At 47.0% G+C, this 22,763-nt stretch overlaps 1 protein-coding gene across 1 annotated transcript in view; it reads left to right on the top strand.

Annotated features, from left to right (window-relative positions):
* The window catches only part of MLPH (melanophilin), a 65,155-nt gene that overhangs the window by 24,525 nt on the left and 17,867 nt on the right, over nucleotides 1-22,763 (top strand). The window contains exons 6-10 of the mRNA XM_065413415.1: nucleotides 429-557; nucleotides 2,808-3,009; nucleotides 5,358-5,521; nucleotides 14,511-14,594; nucleotides 17,420-17,608. Of these exons, the coding sequence (XP_065269487.1) occupies nucleotides 429-557; nucleotides 2,808-3,009; nucleotides 5,358-5,521; nucleotides 14,511-14,594; nucleotides 17,420-17,608 (768 nt within the window). The remainder of the gene's footprint in view (nucleotides 1-428; nucleotides 558-2,807; nucleotides 3,010-5,357; nucleotides 5,522-14,510; nucleotides 14,595-17,419; nucleotides 17,609-22,763) is intronic.

Below are 22,763 nucleotides of genomic sequence, written 5' to 3'. Positions count from 1 at the left end.
CCCAGAATACTATGGTCTTGACCGAAAGAGCATTGAATTCAAAGGGAGTCTTCCCATTCACTTCAAAGCACACTGGAATAGACCTTGCTCCTCTGATCCACACCAATATTGGATATCATTCCCATTCTCATTTACACACCCTTTAAATAGGAAGAAATGTGATCCACATTCTGCCCTCTACCACCTAGACAGCTCCACGGATATGTCAGCGGAGCTGCATGGCCGAAAGAGCGAGCAACATTCGATCCATAAATACAATTAGGCAAACCAGTAATGTCAGCTCTGTAGCCAGTAGAGAAGAAAAGACACAACCAGAAACATAGGTGGAGATAGATAGTTATGGGCTGAAAGAGTCATCAGATCCCTTTTTAAAGACCAGTTGTGTTTACACTGAATTTTGCTTTCTTGCACTTTCTATGCTTTCTAAGATGCGCAAGACAAAGCGCCTGCTGTCTGTTCATCCTTTTGATTTTGAACTGGACTCAGAATATTCTGCTCAATCACGCCGTCAATCTGTGCAGCTTTCTCAAACGCCGGTCAACCAGGATGGCCACCAGGTACTGGGGTGGTGGTTGGGGACTGCTGTTCTCTCGTTCCTTGCTCTCTTCCTTTCTTCTCTTCCGCGGTTCAGCTGCTTGGAGTTTCCAAGGGTATGATGTTGCTTAGCTTCCCCCCCTTGCTTTGTTTTCTGCCACGTTGCCCTTACTCCTGAAGGCCATGAATCAGAATGAGGATAGTGAATTGGAGTGAGGACTGGTGAGCTAGGATGGCAGGAGATTCGGAAAAGATCGTGTCCTCTGGTCTCATTTTCTTCTGGGTCTAATTACTTGTTTTTAAATTGGCCCCTGCAGAAATCAGATACGTCTCTGTTTCTTTGCAATCCCACATGAACATGGGCTCAGTTCATTTCTAGCCTCAATGGTCAGGGATAAAGATGGCTTCTTGTGGTTCCAGCCAGCTGCTCTTGCTGGAGATGGAGAGCAAGGCAGGCTGGGAATTGTAGTCCTTGTATCCACAATTGTAGTACTGGGTTCTGTCAAAGCCAGCTGAGGAAAGGAGTGGGAAATATGAAGACCCTTCTCTCCCTGTTCTGTGGGAAACCTGAAGAGAGCTGAGGTGCTTCTCTAAGCAGGAGAGGCATGTAACCAACCCACATCTGTTTTGTCTGTAATTTTGTTCCTGTGTTTACATTGAGGCAGGCCCCTCTGGGGAGGAGCTGAGGCCATCTAAAAAAACTGATCCATAAAGTCCTGACAGGCAACGCTGTTCTTATTGTTTGCAAAACTCCTTGGCCAGTCACAGCAAGCCACATGGAGACTGACCTTCTGAAAAAGAGAGGGAATTGTATGGGTAGCGGAAGATTTCCCAAACCTGAAAAACAACAATTTTGCATAATTATTGCATAACAGTTGTGCAGAAGAGTGCAAAACCAGCTTCACTTCTTCCAGTCATCAGTGCTGTTACCAGCCATTGCAAACTGAGAGACGTTAGTACCGTAGAACCTCAGAGTTATGAACACCACAGTTACAAACAGACCAGGCAACCACACACCTCATTTGGAACTGGAAGTACGCATTCAGACAGCAGCAGAGACCAACCAAAAAAAAGGAAATACAGTGCAATACTGCCTTAAACACAAACTACTAAAAAAATAAAGGGAAAGCAGCATTTTTCTTCTGCATAGTAAAGTTCCAAAGCTGTATTAAGTCAATGTTCAGTTGTAAACTTTTGAAAGAACAACCATAATGTTTTGCTCAGAGTTATGAACGTTCCAGAATTACGAACAACCTCCATTCCCGAGGTGTCCCTAACACTGAGGTTCTACTGTGCCTAGATAGAACAACAAACCCAGTGACTGTGAAAGTCACACCTCAACGTAGCATGTACAACATAAGAGATTCTTCTTCCTTCCCCAGACCTGAAGAAGAGCTCTGCATAGCTCTAAAGGTTTATCTCCCACCAGTAGAAGTTGGTCCAAAAGAGATATTACCTCACCCACCTTGTCTCTGTCATAAAAGATTCATGTATTCTACTTGATGCACAAAAAAGCAGCATCTCTTGCTTGATGTCCAAAAGGCAGACAGAGTTTTCCTGAAATGTTTCGAACTGACTTGCATACAGGCTAGTGATGTACAAACCTCAAAAGTAAGGAGGATTGGTTCAATTTGTACAAGAGCACAGATGTTTGGATGCTGATTTTAGCCTTAATTCACAGCATCCAGACTTCATGGAGTTGCAGGACTGGATAATCCATTCTTGCTTCTGGTTAAGTCAGAAATACCAAGTTTCCTTTTTTTGTTTGTTTGTTTCTGGTACCTCATCACTTAAAACCCTTCTCCTGGGTAGAACCAGGAAGTGCTGAGAAATGTAACAATAATTTTTTATTTTAAAAGTCAAACAAACCTTGGAGTTTTCAAACTCCAATATAAGTTTGATAAAGCTTTTGGGGCAAACCATATAGGATGGTTCTAGCCTGTCTTTGTGAAGGACACTGTGCTTGTAGCCTATGAGAAAATGATCTCTCTTTAAGAACCATCTGCATATAACCAGGGTGTGGGGAGCCACATTATTGTTTAATCAGTAAAAGGCCTTGACACTTTAAAAACATAGACACATGGGCTGAGATTTTCCAGGCTGCTTAGGGGATTGTGATGCCCAGTTCCAATTAAGACTAATGGCAGTGGGGTGTACAAATCCCTTAGGGAAGGCTAAAAAATAACCTGCAAATATTTTGCTCAAAAGTGGGTTATGGGGAAAGGGAACACACTGCTCATTTATAGGTACTGACCCGTGTCCTCTCTTCTCAGTCATTCCCGGACTTCCCTGATGCCGGTGAGGACACCTCCCGGAAGGAGACAATGATCGCTGAAGCAGACCTGGCTGCAGTGTTCCACCAGATCCTTCAGGAGCAGGGACAACATATGACCCCTCCAGAGCAGGAGTTTAGCACCGAGGTCCGGCTGACAGTGAACTCACGAAGGAAGAGCCTGGAAAGGAATCCCAAACCCGGTAGGCTACACTGACCAGTGTCGTCCTGTCCCATTTGAGGAAAAGCAGCTGGGCCAGCCGTTCTAACAGAATGGAAACGTTAATGGTTCCAGGCTCTTAAAAAATAACTAAACTACTAAACCACAGAGGGCCTGACTTTCATAGCTAGGTGCATAACCATACATCTGATTTGCACATGCAAATCAGCTTACGCAGCTAGCTGGTCATTCGGGCATGAGCAACTGATCATCCTGACTCCAAAGCAAGGAATGCCACCTACCGAATCACCAGCCTCACTCCCTACGTGCTCTGGGCTGTGCTAGGAGGTCTCTCAGGCCTACCTTGCTTAGCATGTCAGATGAAATCAAAAGCCAAAGTAACCTTGCTTTAGGCCTGAGCGCGGCCACATTTTAACCTGCTCAGCCAGATCCGCGTCTGGTGTAAATCATCCTAGTTCTAATGAAGTCAGTGGAGCACTGCTGAGCTACACCAGATGAGGATTTGGCCACCATGGCAAAGCAGTGGCTCAATTGCTTATGGCATGATGACAGCTTTTGTCCTCATTTTCAAGCTGTGCATCAAATGGAGTCATTTGTCCCCTGTTTGGGGAGATTATCGTGGCTTTGGAGCCCTGTGCAATCAAACCCTCTCCTGAGGGGATCAGGAGTTTATGGATACTATAAGTACTCTAGCGAATGAGATTACAGAAAACAAATTCGTCTGTCACTAATGTGCTTTCTCCTACCGGGGTAACAAAGCAAAATGTGCGTGGTGCATAGCTTAAACGTGGGTCGTCCTAAAATATAATCTCCCGTGTGTTTTTAATGTGTTGGCTGGATTTATTAACACCCAGGTGTCTGTGACCACTGAGATTAGCCGAACTAGAGGTAAATAAAATGGAGGTACTATATAGAATAAAAATAACACTCTGGAACTGACTTTAAAAGCATTTAGAAAGGCTTTTATTCATTTCTCCCAGGTTTGAGGCCTGATCCAAAGCCACTGAAATCAATGGGAAAATTCCCTTTGACTTCACTGGTTTTCGGATTAGGTTTTCTGAGCTCAGCTCCCAAGACTAGTGAAAATGTAGACTCTTTACTGTCTGGTGGGTGAAGTCCTTGGTCCACCCAGGGCTGTGGTTATTCACACTTCCCTGCACTGCCCCGACATCTTGTTCTGGAGACGTCGCCTGTGGGGATAGTTTCAGTCCTTGGTCTTGTTACTGAGCCTGCCAGCAACGGTGCCAGTTGGGCAAGTGGGTCTTGGGATGTGGACCTGTCTCCATCAGGAACCAGGCTGAGACCACCAATGAATGTCACATAGATGAAGGAAGTAGCTACTAGATAAAGCTCAGTCACCAGCTACCTGGGCTGGATTTGAACCCGTGAATATAGCAGTGAAAAGTTCCCTAGCCCATTGTCAATCCGCTAAGTAGTCCAGCCTCCTCCCTGAAGTCCTGTAAGATGCTTTTCACTGTGTGATAATACTTTCCCGCTATAAAGCACCTTTTGGGTGAGGGTCTCTTAATTAAGTCTTGCAAAATCCCTCAGAGGGACAATTCCTAGTTTAACTGACTGGAAAGCAGAGGCACAGAACGGTACTGTACATACACGTAGCGAGAGACGGTTCCTGTGTGCTCTGATCATTAGACCATGCTCCCTCCAGTGTGGCATAGAAATTGTAATGTCAATCCTTTTGTTCTGGGCACTCAAATTATTTTTAACTGGGTTTCAAGCCCCGCTGACGTATCTGCGCTCTTAAATGTTACCTCTGGATAACAACCCTTCCTTTAGCCGACATGAAACAGTTGTCTTTCCACGCCTACATGATGCAGTTCATTGAAAGTACGGGATTTCTGACACACTCCTTGAATGAGCTCAGGGGTGTTATATCTAAGCGTTTCATGGCTTCCTCTTTGCTGGCGTGAAAAGCCCTCTAACTTTGCTATCTGAAAGCTTGGCGTGGTGGGTATAGGACACTATGGTTATTCTAGCGGAGGATACATTCGCTTTTGCTTTGAATAAGCTGTTGCTGTTAGAGTATCCACTGCCACAGTTTGGAAAGGGAAGAGCTTGACAGCTCTTCTAATGAGGCATCGTGGTGTGATTTATTTAGCAGGTGTGTGAGCGTCTGGTCTGAGGGACTGATATAAAGTCCACTGAAGTCAGTGGGAGTCTTTCCACTGATTTCCCTGGGCTTTGGACCAGGTCCCTGGTGTTCTGTAAAGCTATTTAGTGATTTTTCCTAATATTGTTGCTGTTTCCTTTTTCACCTCTCCTTGCCCATCCTTCCGCGGGCTATTCCTGAAACCTAAGATGATAATCCCTGCCCTGAGCCTCCAGTGACTCGAACCCATTCTGTCCCCAAAGGCAGCCCATGGACCGAGCGGCACCGACCCCAGTACTCAGCGGATATGGACACCTCGGATGAGGACGTAAAAGGAGCCCAGAAGATACCTGTCTACCAGCCCCATCACATGAAACGCCGAAACAGAGCCTCCTCCCAGGAGAATATAAACCACTCTGGAAATCAGGTAACAAAGAGATTTTAAACCATTCCCAGTAACTCGTATGATCTGTTCCATGGCTGAGACTCTGCAACCTGAGTCACCTTTGAAACGGAATGGTTCAGGCAGATGGGTCTCATAAATGGTGGCTCCCGTACAGTGCAATACTAATCTTCTGCAGAGCTGGACTAGCCACTCTGATGGACAGTGAGAGGGCAGAGAGAGCACACTGTATGCAATCAATAAAGCAACTCCGACTGCCTGTAAAACCAAGGGATCAGTACAGCCGCACAGGGGCACTCCAGCCACACCCACTCCTCCCACCCACAAGCCCCATGCCAGGGGCCAAGAACGGTGTGGTTTGGAATAGATATACCAGATCCACACAGACCAGAGAGTCCACCACTGCAGCGAGAATCCCCAGGAGGCTGGCTACGTTGGTTTTGCAGCCCCTTTGCATTGCCAGAGTAGTGAAAGGAGCTGTAACTTTGGCTATGTCTACACTACCACAGTAAGTCGACCTAAGCTACGACCTAAATGAATAACGTAGCTGGAGTTGACGTACCTAAGGTCGAGTTACTGCGGGGTCTACACCGCGGGGGATCGACGGGAGAAAATCTCCCATCGACTTACTTTACTCTTCTCGTCGGGGGTAGAGTACAGGGATCGACTGGAGAGCGGTCTGCAGTCGATTTGGTAGGTCTTTACTAGACCCGCTAAATCGACCGCTGGTGAATCGATCTCAGAGTGTCGATCCTGGCTCTAGTGTAGACCTGCCCAGAGTCTAGGATCTGTCTTTTAAGGTGTTTTCCTGGTACCATTTTATGGCTGGCTGGCACCTAACTATTCCTATCCCATGCCACATTGTGGGCCACGTTCTGCTCTCAGATCCAGAAAGGCAGCAGGTTGATTCCATTGCGGGTTGCACCGGTGTAACCAGATGTGGCTCTGGAAGTGCACATTTAAAGCTATCAATGCTCCTGAGTTACGTGCCTGGGCGGAGAGAGACCAGATCCTTCTGTCTCTGTCCCCTTTTTTACACGGAACATCGCTGTGCCTATCATCATTTCCCCACTCCATCCTCTTCACCGCCACGTTTTTTTCATTTAGCAAGAAGAAGAAACGGAGTTCTACTTCATGCTCCATTTAGCTGTAATAAATAGCCCAGCCTGTTCCATTTATTGTATAAGCTGCCTGTAGTTTCCTATGCACCTGAAAAGGGCTTTACTCACATGAATGGATCAGTGCTTTAGGAGCAAATGAAGCCTTGGAGTGGAATAGCTGCTCGTCTTTGTGATCCTCTTCTTCTTTTGTAGCTCTTGGAGTGTTCCAATGGCAGTCGGAAACGGTCACTCTGACTTGTCACATACCTTTGATCAGTGATACCAAGGGGAAAAGCTGCAAATGTTGCTTATTTTAGGGTGAGGGGAAGGGAGTTAGATTCCCCCCCCCCCCCCATTGAAGGTTTTAAACAGATTACAAAACTGCAGGTTGATTCAGCAGAAAACCTTGCTCATCCGCTAAACAAAAGCGTGCATTGGTGTTTGAACAAGCAAACATGCAGTTAACATACAGGCCAATTTCCAAGCTACATTTACAAGAAGTGGACGTGTCTGGGTTTTTTGCACATCCTAAAGACCAGTTGCACTCAGTGGGAGTCTAGGGGTGGGCAACAAATGTGCAATCTGACTCGAGGAGCGTTAAAGCTGAGGCTTACATGTTGAAAGCTAGTTTTAAGCAATACTGTGCTTTCCCTCCTCTTCCTCAATTCCTTCAATGCATATCGTCATTAGTGACTGTCCTTCATTTTACATTAAATGATAAAACATGAATCGGATATATGTAGCCACAAGCAATGAACACAGTGCGTTACCATGGGCAAGTAGGGCCAAATTCCGCTTTCATATACAGCCACGCTGGCTTATTGACTTCAAAACAATACTCGGATCAGTGTGACAGTTTATTGAAAAAGGACAGATTTAAACCTAAAAGAGAAAAACCCCACACATTTACTACAAAATAGCTTTTCTGGAAATGACTAGAAAATGTGAATTATAATAATCCCTAGCTCCTTCTCTAGCACTTTTCATCAGCAGATCTCAAAACAGCTTTGCAAAAAGAGAGCAGGATCCGGATCCCCATTTTACATATGGGAAACTGAGGCACAAAGGGACTTGCCCAAAGAGTCACCCAGCAGGTCAGTGGCAAAGCTGGGAATAGCACCCAGGTGTCCTGAGTTCCAGCCACGTGATTTATTTACTAGGCCACACTGCTTCCCCGTAACGAAGCAAATTCTGGGGTCCAACCCACAGCATCAGTTTTTAGGTAGAGCTCGCCAAGACTCTTTGACAAAACTTGTAACTTTGGCAAATATCTTCATAAAAATTGCTACAAATTTCAATGGGAGAAAAGATCTGATAATTTCAGCAACAGTTTTCAAAGAAATTACATCCTGTTTTTCAACCAGCTCTACTCTTAAGGGGAAAAATTACCTGCTTGAATACGCCTTTCTGTTTTTTAGAGGAAGAATTGTTCAACCAAATATTATTTTCAGGCCAAAAAGCCTCTGAGGGAAAATGGGAACAACCGGTTTTCATACTGGAGAACAAATGGGCTAGCCTGAAAAAGCGGTAAGAGGGTATCACAAAGCTCACCCCAGATCACCACTGACAAAGCTCTCCAGGGCAGCCTTTCAGCCAAAGGAGTCCAACTTGTCTGCCTATAGCAGTCGGGAGATCTAGCAATATAATGCCCATCAATAAGAGGCGCACAGCTAAGCCTTGCAACATTGTCCTAACGTTTATCCATAACGCCCTAGTCTAACTGCTCTGATGATAACATAGAGTGGCCAACTTTCTAATGTCTGAAAACTGGATGCCCCTGCCTCACCTCTTGCCCCTGAGGCCCTGCTCCGCCTCTTCCCTAAGGCCCGCCCCTCACACTCCTCTCCCCGTGTCGCTTGCTGCTTTCCCCCCTCAACTCCAGGGTGAGCAGCCCCAAGGGACTTGCAAACCCCAGCTCCAGCAGGCTGGCTGCGAGTGCAGGTCAGAAGAGCGCTGCGGCCACTCAGGAGCAGCCAGGCAGCCCTGCTGGCAAGATAGGATGCAGCACCCCCGCCTCCCTTTGTGCTGCCTGCCCTGCAGCCCCCTTTCCCACCCTCTCGAGCCCTCCCCGCCCTGGAGCTGCCTGAGAGTGCGGCATGGGGAAGCGCCGGCTGGCGGGGCAGCTCATGTTCCTTCCCTCCGGGGGAACATTCTGTGTCTGCTGAGAGCCCTTACCCCACTCGCCATGGGTCCCCACATTCTGTCTTCTGCCACAGCCCCACAAGCCATGCTCTGCAAAGGGGCCGCCTGCGGCCCGAGCTGGTGCATACGTGCTGCCGCGGGAACCGCCACTTCAGGGCCGGGCAACAGGCTGCCACTACACCCACTGCCGGCAGTAACCAGACTTTTAGTGTCCGGTCAGTACATCTGACCGAACACTGCCAGGTTCCCTTTTCAACCGGACTTTCCGGTCAAAAACCGGACACCTGGCAACCCTGAGCCCACAGTAATGATGACTCCTTTGCAGATAATTGGGTTGATCCTACAAAGTTGATCCTACTTAGTCCTACCACGAGTGCAGGAGACTGGACTAGATGACCTCTCGAGGGCCCTTCCAGTCCTATGATTCTATGAAACACCATCCTAAAGTATTGCCAACCCCAAGTGTTCAAAAAAATCATAGAATCAGTGAGTGTAAGGCTAGAAGGAACCACCTCACCTCCTTTATAGCACAGGCCCAAGAATTTAATCAGTTACTTACCCCTGTATTGAACTTCATAACTTGTGTCTGACTAAAGCATTGTTTCTTGAACAGCATCCAGTCTTAATCTGAGATCTTCAAGAGATGGAGAATCCACAATTTTCTCTGGGTAGTTTGTTCCAGGGGTCAATCGCCCTCACTGGTAAAATAAACCACAACAGAACTGTGCCTTATTGTAGTCAAAAGTCAGGGCCCCAAAATCATGACAATGGCTTAAAAATCATGAGATTCTTAATAAAAGTTGGGGTGGAGGATTCCTACTAGTCCTCTGGTTTTTTGAGTCTTTGAGGGCAGGAACTCTTTTTCAGGCTTTTTCTGCATCCCTGAGGACTAGAAACTTACTTTAAAAACAATTTAAAATAGAGATTCTGACATAATCACCAGAATCCAGGAGCTGGGGCTTTAAGGAAAAACATTAGCAATCATGAGACTTGTGAAAAGATTATGAGAGTTGGCAACACTGGAATCATGGATAAACATAGTTGGTCCCTGTTTAGGGCCCAGTCCTTCCACCATTGAAATTGGCGCTAACACTCCCACTGGCTTCAGGAAGAATAGAAACCATCATTGTAATTTATTTTTATAACAGACTATTTACCGCTTCTCCATAGTTTCCCTCCAAAAGTTCTCCTAGTCCCATGTGTTTCAATGGAGTTATGTGCTCCTGGTTTTCTCCTCAAATGTCTTTCTTCATATCTTTTGAATGTTGGCACAGCTTAGGGCTGGTCCAAACCCCCAGGAAGTCAGTGGGTATTGAATCCGGCCCGAAGTGAACAGAATGCATAATGGATGAACCGGTCTTCTGGGATACTTGTATGTAGAATACCCTTGTTGCCTGTTCCCTATACAGGGAAGAGAGTTGATACCATGTGCAAATGCCAACTGAAAGCAAAGCAGACAAGAAACTTAGGGGTCTCTGAATTAACCAAACCCCCAGTTTCTGGAAGATTTCAGATGTCTCCTGAATCTTCACAGGATAATTGAGGTTTTGGCGGCTGATCCTCAGCTGGTGTAAACTGTCCTAGCTCCGTTGAAGTCACCAGCTGAGGAGCTGTCTTCTACTGTCTAGTTTGTGTTTTAAAAAAAACTTTAGTGCTGAGCGCTTGTCTGCCAGCCCTCGTCATGCAGCCAATACAGCAACATTACAGCTCCTAATGGAGATTTATGGAGGACGCGCCAGCCTGATTCTAACTGGTGCTGCATATACTAGGTTCTAATAAATTGGGCAGAGCCTAAGGACTAATCTGATTGTACCTTCAACTTGCCTGCCTGAGTCTTTGCAGTTTTACAGCGTGGCTCTGTGTAACCGTATTACCGCTGAAATCGCTCAGTAGACCCACTAGAGCGCTTGGGGCTGAAATGTGCTCTCTTACACTCCTGTAACCTCCTGCCCTACGTGGGGTGGGGTGGCTGTAACTGTGGGCACAATCTGGGCCCTTGGGAGGGTTTGGTTCTCGGGAAGAGAGTGCATCAGCGCGGACCTAGCGGCTAACCCAGTCTGACTTCGTGTTGTGGCTAGCTTGTACTAAAACTTTCAGAGCTTGGACAAACAGCCTCTGGTATCCCCAAGGAGCCCTTCATTGACATTGTAGTGGGGCGGCTGCCCCACTCCTGCAGAAAAGGGGCTAAAAACAGCCTTGGGAGAGGGCTGCGGCTGAGAAAAAGCCTAGGTTGATTGGGCAACCAGCCACAGCTGAGGCCACGCCCCAATCGGGCCATAGCAGGCCCTATAAAAGGGCTGCTAGCCAGGAAAACAGTCTCTCTCTAGCTGTTGAGAGAGAAGGGCCTGGCTGCCTGGGAGCTGAGCAGGGTACCTAGGGTGGAGCAGGGCTGGGGGGAGGCTAGAGGAGCTGGGGAGCTCCAGCCTGGAAACCCCCCAGGCTGCGGGCCTTGCTAAAGGCCGGGAATGGTATTGGGGTTGCAGAGGTGCAGCCCAGGGCAGGCAAAGGCAGCAGGTCCAAAGCCCCCTTGCCAGTGATGAGTGGTTTACAGATTGCAGTCCGCCTCAGTGAGTGGGGGCTAGATGGTGACCGGCAGTAGCCACTGAAGCGAGGTGGGGATAGAGGGTTGGGGGTTCCCCTGGGAGGGGAGACTCAAAGTGTGGGGACACTGCCAGGGGGCAGCACCCCAAGACAAAGAGGCACCGGGGTCCAGGAGGAACACAGGGGCCAGTGGCAGGCGAGACACCGGCCTGCAGAGGGCGCTCTGAGCTGGAAGAGCTAATTCCCAGGGTGACCAGCAGGAGGCGCCGCAGCGGTGAGTCGTCACCCTGCCACAGGCATTATAGATTTATATATGGGTTCTTTGTGATATGACCTTTCTAACCCAATGTATTGCCTCATCAAGGCAGCACTACCACTTGGATTGTTAACATCAGGGCGTGCGGCTTTGCCCTCTCTTCTGGACTCCCTTCTCAAAGCAGATGGTCAAGCTGTAGCCTTATGTAGAGTGATGAGTTACTTTAATTACCCACCCCAAGGTGAGGGCTTACACCTACTTTAACCTGTGGGAGTTCAGCCGCCAGATCAACTACAGTACAGAGGTTATCAATGGAAGGGGAACCCAATGATGCATAACAGAGATTAACGGGTACTCTTCCTTCAATTATTGCTATTCTTAACCAACCAAACAACAATACACACACTGCAGTCTGGTAAAGGAGAGAGAGCACAATATGGAACGTCTAGCATTTGCCCGACACATACCATCCTTTGCGGAAAAAACGAGATTTAGTCATCATCCTCAGCATCATCCTCACCACCCCTATCATCTTCCTCACCAGTGGTCACCATCATGGTATCTCCCAAGGCAGGCAGGCCAGGATACAGCTTTTACAATGACGCCCATTGATATTCGCATGTGCTTATGAAAGTTTTATCCCTGTTTCTTTTTTTGAACTTCCACACCCCAGTACTTTTGGGGTGCCCCATTTCCAAAAGGCTAGCTTGTTAGTTCCCCTTGATGTCACTTCATCACAATAGTCACAGGCAAGTTACCTTCGGGACGTTTTTAACATTTCGTCCCAGCTACTAAGAGTCGTCTTGTGACGTCTACTGAGCTCTCATACACATTATTATCCAAACTCAGCAGTTATTTTCAAAACATCGGCCTATCACAAACATTGACACAAGCTTAGCAGGTTTACTATTAATTTACTTACGCTAACTTATCTTTATACTAGAGCAAATTTCTCCTAAGGCCTAATTTGGCTAAGCTAAACATTTTAGCCTGTAGGTTTCTTGCATTTCAGCTTTAAACCTTAAGCTATCTTTTACCTATTACCTATCAGGTACGTCTCTTATATCCATCTCTTTTAATGGATTAATTTATTAGTGACACAGCTGCAAGCCTGCTTATTGCCCCTGGTGTGATGTAAGCACTGGTCACATCAGACCCAACAGTGTTTACTGAGACTTCACTTTAGAAATTATTGGATTACTGCCTCTCTGTGGGTTTAATGCTACTAAAGGTGCTTTCTATTAAGGATGATAATTACAGTACTCTCTCTGAAGTACCCATTTTTTTACATTCATCTACTGAGCTTACTTTATTCTTTTAAACAGACGCAGCCACTCCAAGTTCTTGTGAGGATCTAATTAATCAGCTATTAACAAATACAAAAGCGACATGAAAAGAAAGAAGGAAGTGTTAAAAACACACACACATTTCTCTTTCTTGTTTCATGTACTGGCCATTCATCTTTTAATGGGATGCATCTGATGAGAACAGGTTATGACGTGGAGAAGATTGTCATTTCCATTTAGAACACGTTTTCATCATTTTTTTTTCCTACCTTAAAAAAAAGGCTTTTAGAAGGAAATGTAATTATTTAATGAAAGCATTGGTTTCCTTTGAAATGTTCCAAATTTTTTTTTTTCCATTCAATGAACATTTTCATTTTGGTCTTTGAAAATCAAAAAAGTATTTGTCTTTGATTTTCAATTTTTGAGTTTTCTGTCCTCTCTTCTCCACTGGACAGACCAGCCAAAAATAAATAAATAAAACTGAAAAACGTTTGGGTTTTGAAAACCAAAAATGAACATTTTTCATTTAATTGAAAAATCAGAAAATTTCAAAGGAAACACTTCTTTGTGTGGTTTTCCATTCAAAAAGTGTCATGGCGAATAGTTACTTTCTTTCAAGCATTTCCATTGGTGTATTAGAGAGAGGCTGATGTGGTGCTAGCCAGCTGAAAGGTTTATCAATGGGAAGTGGAACCTTGGCCAGACTTTAATCTGACCCAGTGTGTTAATGAACATGAAATGATTTTCTTTCTGACACCGTTCACTGGCCCAGGGGCAATAATAATGGAAAGGCTCAGGGACCACTGGCAACACAATGGAGTGCCCAATGTCCTGACTGGCCAATAGGCAAACCCTGCATCAGGCAAACCGCCCTCCCTCCCTATCCTCTCTCTGATATTGGCATTTCCAATCCAAGTTTGCCATGAAGATTCAAGTGGAACAAATCCAAGGGCATTTGAAAGGCATATTATTTTTCCTACCTCATTCTACACTAAGCCCCTTGACTTGTACTCTTGAGTAGATAGATCTATGCCAATAACTGGTGTTTTGGTTCACTGGCAATTTTCTGGAAACTCAGGGGGAGACAATGGTTTTAGGCCAACCCGAAAACAACTTTTAAAAAAAAAAAATTGTCAAAATGAGAAGCTGAAAGAAGAATTCATTTCAGGTTGAACAAAACGTTGAGTTCAACCCAAAATGAAAAGTTGGGGTTTGATTTGAAGCGGGGTGTTGTTTTTTTAACAGTTTAAATCATTTAGATAAAATGGAAATTTGGAACTGGAAGTCATTTCAAACTGAAAAATCACACCAAGCATGTCAAAACAAAACGTTTCAATTTTTGCTAAAATATTTTTTTCTAGTTGACCGAAACAAGATGATGAAATTGACACGAATTTGTGAAATGTTTCAGTCAACCCAAATCTGCATTTTTCGTCCCCAAAAAAAATTTAGCTGAAAAATTTGGCCAGCTCTACTCTGGATTCCCTTAGGCCCTTTTGAAAAGCGCAACCATTGTCTTTCTTTTAGTGATCTGTTCTGCATTTCATGCTTAGCCGGGGGCACCGGTGGTGGGCTCTGTTCTCTGCCATATTCTCCATTCTGTTGATTAGATCTGCCCTGGACTGTATTCTGGTGCTGGTGGTGGGGCCTGTTCTATACTGTATTCCTTTCTCTCTCCTCTCCCGTAGATATTTGAACTCAACAAACGCATGTCAGCTATTGAACACATGCTGAACCGTCTGGAGGAAAGAATCCTGGTGCACTCAGAAGAGGTAACAGTGCCGAGTTGGGGGGCTATGCACCACAGGCGAAAGCATTTCCTTTCGCAGTCTCCTCAAACTCCTTTGAAGCAGCTTGCGTTGCATCGTCAGGAGATGTGGCTCCCAGTTACATAGGCAGTAGACAAGAAATCTGCTGTACAACTCAGCACTTGGGGAGGAGAGGTGCTTCTGTTGACAGAAGGTATATCTAGGTGGTGGATAGTGCTGCCGGCTGCATCAGCAAGTATGTCTGCACTGCAATCAGGAGTGTTACACTGCTTACAGCCTGGGTACATATACCCAGGATTCCAGGCAGGCTTGTAGGGAGGCAGCTGCGCCACCAACCATTCTGCTGCGCCCATTCTAGCTTGATTAAAGCTAACTCCTGCTGTTCTGCTCTCACATCTCCCCATTGCAGTGTAGACACACCCCCAGTAAGTCAGGGTGCTGCACGCCACAGAAGTGATGGCTGAAAGGACAGGGATGAAGTAGTTTGTTTAAATCCTGGGCTGTTGATTGCACCAAATAGACAGACTAACATATAACCCAACTCCCCAAGGCGCTTAGTTCTGTCCCTCCCCAAATATACACCAGCACCCAGCACCTGCCACAAGCTTCAGTCTCTCTGGAGCTTCCTGAAAGAGGAACAGAACTTTCTGCCCAGGAGGGCACAGCATTGGCTGGTGAGTGTGCATCTTTCCATTGATAGAAAGGTCCTGGAGCTACGTCGAAGGCTAAAATGGTTTTCAAATGGCAGATGATTCCTCTTTTTAACCATTTATTTTAACCTTTTAGACCCTTGTCATTTTTCAGCTTGTGAGCCTCATCGGAAAACTGAATGTAATGGAAAATGAATGGTTATCAAACGTGCGAGTGGTGTTCTGACAGGTGCTCAAATGAGCTCCACTTCAGTCCTTTCTCTGCACGAACAAGACTGTTTTATTTATACTAATCTAAGGAATGTTCCTATATGTTTGTAAATGCTTCCAGAATGGATGAGAACTCTGGGGTTACGAGACAGGAATCAATAGCTACATTAAATGTAATAATCGGTGTGTTGTGAGTAGCAGATTCTAATTGAGAAGGACATTTGTCTTTTCCATGTTATTGCCCTTGTTCGATGGCCATCAAGGAAGATCAATTTAATTTTAAATTCTCTTGTGACATTGAATCAGTTGGTATATCGGTAGGTCACTTAGTGCAAATTTGAGTTTCCAGTTGTAGAATATTTATGCACTTTGCTTCCTTTACGTGGGATCGTGCAGTTAATTGATATGACATTTGATAGCTCAGTAGAAGGGACAAAAACAATTTTGAAGATTCATGCAGGTCTGGCTTGAATGAAGGGTAATTTCTCCCTGGTTAAAATTAAAGATGGGTTCAAGCTGAAAAGTTTGGTGCTTGCTCCAAATCCAAACATCATCAAAATGTAGGGGTGTTAGGATCCAAGATTTAAATGGAGAGCCTCTCTAGAGCAAAGAAAATTACTTACCATTTTTCAACTAGCTCTGCTGGGTTGGTCTTTTGATTTTTGTTTTTCCTTGGTTGAAAATTTTGATATTTTTTTTTTTCAGCACAAATTTGAATACCACAATATTTTGGTCAAAAACTGAAATATTTTGATTTGGTTGGAAATGCTGCCAGAGTGCCTCATGGGAGTTGTAGTTTGTGTTCCTCATGCTCCTATTCTCCTCGATAGGCCAGGCTCCCCGGCCAGACTAATCTCCCATGATGCACCACACTCTTCCCTTTTGCAGAAGGGAAGAAGTGCATCATGGGAGCCTGTGGCCATGCTGCATCTAGTGACAGCATCGTATTTCAGCATTTGGGTTTCAGCCAAAATATTTCAGTTTTTTTACAAAAAAATCAAAATCTTCTGCAGGAAGCAGAGACTTTTTTGCAAAGAAAATGTTGTTTAGTCAAAAACTCCATTTTCTGTCAAAAGTTTTGATGGAAAATTTTCAACCAGCCCTATTTATTCAGAGGTCAGTTCTTTAGGACAGGCTGCTCTAAGTGACTAGGCTGGTGCCTGTCCAGCTCAGGATCTGATAGCACTGTGTGCTTCTTAGCCTGGATTCTCAGATCAAGCTAACTTATTGTAGGATACAACCTGCCGCTTGTGTGCTCCAGCTTGTATTTGTTATGTGAGGGATGGCCTTAAACTGCATGAAGATAGTTGGCCCCTGAGTCATAGAATCATAGAATATCAGGGTTGGAAGGGACCTCAGGAGATCATCTAGTCCAACCCCCTGCTCAAAGCAGGACCAATCCCCAGACAGGTTTTTATCCCAGTTCCCTAAATGGCCCCCTCAATAATTGAATTCACAACCCTGGGTTTAGCAGGCCAATGCTCAAACCACTGAGCTATCCCTCCCCCCCATCCATACTGCATGTGAAATCCATACTGCACATGAAATTTGACATGGAGTCATACTACCCGTGGAATCTCACGGAGGTCCGTGGGCTGGAAGACTCCAGGGTCTAGTTGTTTGAGAAGATGAGTGGTAGATGCTAAGTGGTGATTAGGTAACCCACCTCCATGGAGTGTGGCTCTCTCTCCCGCGCTAGTGGTTGGATCACATCGATATTTATGAGTCTGTACAGCCATCTCAGGTAGAGGCGTATTTTTTTAGATCCAGAGGTCCTGGGTTTGAATTCTGCTGCCGACAATCCACCCAAGAGCATTGCATTACATTTGAGCAAATAAATGACTGAATAAACCCTCTCTTTTATCCTTTTGCTAGCATAGACGTGTCCCGGGAAGTTTTAAAATACCAACAACATTCAAATTGCATGAACACCAACAGACTGAGAATTGTTTGCTTTTCTACCTCTAGTCTCTGGCCCCTGAGTCCCACACCAATGCAGATGTGGAAGAGGAGGAATTGAAGAGGAAGCTGGAAGAGTTAGCCAGCAACATCAGCGACAAAGGAGTTTCTTCTGAGGAAGACGAGGAAAAGAAGAAGGGTGAACCAAAACCCGAAATGAGCTCCTCCAGGAGTGACTCACCCAGTGATGCTCAGAAGGTAGCATGCTTCCTACCCTCTAAAACTCAGTACCATTCTCACACCATTCTCCATGTTTCCATTTATGTTCCTACTCTTCCCTCTGCTCTTAACATCCTATAACTGCACCACAGTCCAGTAACTATTGGCTGTTCCTATGCCCCATCTTGGACCCTCGATGTTGGCACCTAAGATCTTTGCCTTTTCACCCTGGCTGGATGCTTACACTGGGGACTAGAGCAGTTGTTCTCAATCTATACCATACTGGGACGCGCACACCCACGGCTTCCCTCTCCCATTTAGCAATAAGGGAAGTGCAAGGTGGTCCCAGCCCGTGCATGAGCCCCAAGTTGAGAACCCATGACTTAGGGTGGTTCATAACCCAACCCACAAATCCCCTAGCCTGCATTTCAGACAAATCATTCTCATAACTGAAGCCAGGAAACTACCTGCATTTTCCCCCTCCCTAAGTCTAATCGGACACCAAAGAGGGTGCGCACTTTCTACTCAACAGAGACATTCGTCTGGGCTGCTGAGAACAGCAAACGCTTTGCTAAAGTGCTAGTGGAGAGGGTACAAAGCCCTCCCCGCTTCTTTTGGGGGGGGAATGTAGTGAAGTATAATGGTGAAATCCTGCCCCCTGCCTTTGATGCAGAAGAGGGGTGAAAATATGGAAGATTTGCTCACCGTTTTGTGTGCGCGCGCGGTGGGGAACCTCAGTTCATTGGAGGCCTCTCCCCATGATGTTCTGCAGCATCAGGGACCGTGGCTTGGGAAGGGGGAGCTGCTCTCCCCAGCAGCAGCCACTCATGCAAACCCGCGGCGGGATTCCCTGTGTAAGATAATGCCAGCACTCTGCCCTGTCAAGGGGGGCTGGACATCAGTGAGGTGATGTGGCTGTAAGGGCTGGGGAGCAGGGTCTGGTATGAGGTCTGGCTCAGTAACAGCTGTCAGGCGCTCTGTAAACGCGCAGTGCTAAGTCAGGGAAGTGCCGGAGATGGGGCTAGAACTCAGGAGCGACAGTCAGCTGGGCCTGTGCTAACCCGCTGGGCTCAGGGTACGCCTGCCCAGCCAAAAAAGAAAACAACCCACAGCAGCGAGTCTCAGAGCCCGGGTCAACTGACTCGGGCTCGCGCTGTGGGGCTAAAAAGAGCAGTGAAGGCCTCCCGCTCGGGCTGGAGCCCGGGCGCTGAAAACTGGCGATGGGAGAGGGTCTCGGAGTCCAGACTCCAGCTTGCACAGGGACGTGTTTTCTGCTCCGGTTAGCCCCACAGTGCGAGTCTCAATCAGTCGACCCGGGCTCTGAGACTCGCTGCTGTGGGGTGGTTTTTTGAAGTGTAGATGTCTCCTGAGCTGCCTCCGGGAACATAGCCCCACTTCTCCCATCCCCTCCTCCTGGAGCAGCCCTTCCCAGAGTCCCAAGCAGATTTTGCCATCGGACTGCAAAAGGGAGCAAGGCGACCCGCACGTTTGGCGTCTCTTGCTGCGTTGTGTCCTGCGTTGCCAGTGAAAGAACTGGAGCCCCGGACACGGATCGTGCCATCTCGGTGGGGACACTCAGTGTTACTGGGAGCAAATCCAGGCCCCCTCCGTGGTGGCGCGGCCGCTCCTAAAGCAGAGGTTCCGCTGGGCAATCGGGCTGGATGCGGGGATCCTGTGTGCGACAGCCCTGCTCCATATCTGCTTCCTGAAGAGCAGGTGAAGGGCTGGTGGCTGGGCAGGGCCTGAGGACCTGCTGCTGAGTAGATCCTCCAGTCTTCAGGGAGGCCTGCCTAGACTATTCTAGCTATTAGCCCTCATAGGGAAGTACCCAGTGTCCAGCCCACCCTGCACTGGGCTCAGGCCCCCGCGTTGGCCTGGCAGTGTATGTGGCACAAGGGTACATCAGTGATGAAAAGCCCCAGACAGGTTTTGCAATAAATCCTTCTTTGTCCTTTGTGCTGTATTGAACTTTCATGTACCGGAATCACTTTTTCACACCTAGAAAGGAGCTGTTCCATTCAGCACGGGAGCCAGGGCAGTGCAGAGCCGCTCACTGACTTAACCCACCAGAGACAGGCCTGCTCTGCAGGAGGAGGGTCATTCACTTGGTGTTCTTATTAAGCTGAAAAGCCCCGGCAGACAGAGGCGTTCGGCGCTGTTAATACACTCGAACCTCTCCTCTCAGTCCCTTCTCAAAGAGATGAGCTCACAGGGCTTTTTTATCCCTAAATTGTATGACTCAGTCGGTCTGTATTGACAGCTTTGGTGATGAGTGGTTGATGGCAACCCATAAAGGATGGGAAGTGAGTCAAATATTAATGAAAGGAAGAAAGGGCTGGTGCCTCGTGTATTCTGCAGGCCTGGCACAAGTTGTTCTTTCCTTCTGAGGTGTTCCATTAGAACAAAGCAGAGAGGTCAGCATTCCTTTGGGTTTTAATGGCTCCTCTGTCCGGCTCTCCGTGTTGTTGTTGTTGTGCACTTTGACACGTCTCCTTTTAACGAGCAGCTTCACTATCAAAGGAGCGAGGCTGGGCTACGTTGCACGTAACTGCTTGTGCAAAGCAGCTTTCATCTGCGTGATCGGAGAGTCTTTTATTTCTCCATGAGGCCTTTTTCTCTTTGTTCATCTGAATCCGGCAAGAAGACACTTGGCTGCGGAGATGTAAATGACTCAGCCGTGGCGAGTGGCGGTACGGGGCGCCTGGGCTGAGTTTGCGTGTGTGCGTGCTGGGAGAAGATCTGTCTCCCAGCCTGGGGCTGAAGTTAAATTCTAGGGACAGCCGGCATTTCACATGCACTCCTTGGGTTACAGCTTGCTGTTCCCTTCTTCACAATCCCCCAGCAATATGCTGGCCCCTCGCTGAACGGCTCTTTGCCAGAAAACTACTTAACCGAATCCCACATTCTCTCTTCAGGGATCAGGTTGCACCTCCCAGATTCTCATGGTGCATCTGCACTGGCCCGGGTCCATTTGCATAAATAAGAGCAACTTTGGGTCTGCTCTAACTTTGTCAACTGGCTACGATCTCATAAGCCCAAACACCAATCATGAATTGGCAAACGCAGGCGCATCCCAGCCCCAACATACCCCCTGCACTTGGGAGTAAGGAGGGGGGGCAGTTGGGATAGAAGCTACCTGAGAGCTCCCCTTTGCAAAGGAATTCTCAGGTGGCTCAATCAGACCAGATTCCAGGGGCACAAAGTGGCTAGGACAGAGAGAATCTGGCTATAGAGTAGAATTTGGCTCCACGCTTAGAGTCAAGGTATCCCAGGAAGCTTTGCAGTACCGCTTGGTCGACAAACAGGGCAGTAGCAGATACAGAGCCTGTGCTTTTTATTCCCCCGACGTTCATTACAGATATTTAGAAAATGCTTCTTGTTAGAAAACTCTGTGTCCGAGAACAAACTTGATCTCAAGCTGCGCCATTTGGATCTGGACTCAAAACACCCCAAAATCTAGATCGGTCTCAGTCACGGTTTTGATTCAATCCATGTTAAAGACAACGGGGCCACTTGCAAAATTCCGATCCAGGTTTGCATTTCCAATACCCCCAAAGATTGGATCTGGGATTTTTTATTCAACTCCATGTCTGCTCAGGAAAAGCCTCACAAAAGGAAGGAACTGTCATAAAAACAGACTCCTTTTTCTGTGAAAAGCAACTTGGAAAAGACAGATTTCTGTTTCCACCCACAGGTACACCACAAAATATCAAATGGATAGAGTTAGCCACCTCCTTGCTAAATGCTGTGCCAGGAACCATGTTTGTCTAGAGTGCGACCCTGTAAGCACACTCGTTAGTTTCTGCCCATGGTGTTCACATTGCGTCTATCACCATGGTATCTAGGAAGTTATCAGTAGGGAGTAGGATGGTGTCTTTCTTTTTACTGTTTTTAAGTGTATCAAAATACAGGGCTGACTAGCTTGATCCAGAAACAGGTGGGCACGGAACAAGCTTTATCATCCAGCTCTGACAATACTCCTCAGAAGGGCTGCTCCTAGGTTTTGGCGGTGCTGAAGTAATATGCCTTTTCCTATCCCCACAGAATCTGGACAGTATTGATACCCAGGATCAGACCCATGGTACCATGAAGCCATATGTTGCAATTAGATGCTAAGCACTCTCTCTGTGCAGCATTAGAACGGACCAGTTAGTAAGATCAGCACTACCCTAGGATACAGACAGGACGACGCAGGGAAAGAGGCAGAAAAAGGAACATTTTCTGCAGCTTGTCAAGGCTGCCCACCAAGAGCAGCTGTGGCCTGATAAATCAGGGGTGTGTAGCATCAAGGAACACAGCTGGGCTAGAGGACGGGAAGGGAGCATTCAGCCCCGGGAACCCGTCCCGGAAATAACAGCCACCCGCTTCCCTGGGCTGCCTGTTGAGAAGCAGATGTCTCAAATGGAAAGTAGAGGCAAGATAAGTAAACAGCCTGATGCAAGTGTCAGCTTCCTGGGGTGGCCGGGAAGGGGCCGCAGCAGCGGCACGAATTTCATGGGTTATGCAAGTAATGAAGGCTTTTCTTAGGCCACACAAGGAAGAGAGGCAAAGCATTGGGACTTGCCTCTAAAGCTGGGCCACAGCCATCTCTGTTATGAATGATTTGTATTCCAGTAGCTGCCTGAGATCGGGGCCCGTTGTGCTAGGTGCTGGACAGGCACATAGTGAGAGAAAATCCCGGCCTCAAAGAATGTACAGTCTGAATAGATCAGCCAGCAAGGCAGGATTATCCCCATTTTACAGATGGGGAAACTGAAGCAGAGAGAGGGCTGAGCAGGATTTTCAAAAGCACTTCAGATGGGCCTAACTCTGCTCCCTTCAACTCCCGCCCTAAACACTTCACCCAGGGAGTCTGTGGCAGAGCTCGCCATTGGCCCCAGCTCTCCTGAGTCCCAGCCCACTGCCTTATCCAAATGCCCATCCTTCCTCTTGGCTGTTGTCTGTTTTAGTGACAGGCCTGCCCACCAAAATACATAAGGCCCAGTAGTTAATCCAACCCAGCGTTTTCCAAACCAGCGCCGGACAGCTGGCAGTGCCAACTAAGCTATTTGGAATGAAGCTCCACCCAGGACCCAGACCTGTGTTTGCCTGCCTTCGAGGCCCTGCACCTGCTGCAGGGAGGTGTGAGTGCCAGAGTGGGAAGTATAGACAATATTGCTGCCACGTGCCCTTCCTCAGGGTTTCTGCCTGGGGA

The sequence above is a fragment of the Emys orbicularis genome, chromosome 11 (genome assembly GCF_028017835.1).
Source record: "Emys orbicularis isolate rEmyOrb1 chromosome 11, rEmyOrb1.hap1, whole genome shotgun sequence".
In the NCBI taxonomy this organism is placed as follows: domain Eukaryota; kingdom Metazoa; phylum Chordata; order Testudines; family Emydidae; genus Emys; species Emys orbicularis.
Note: the sequence above shows the minus strand (reverse complement) of the source record. Positions and strands in the feature narration are given on the sequence as shown.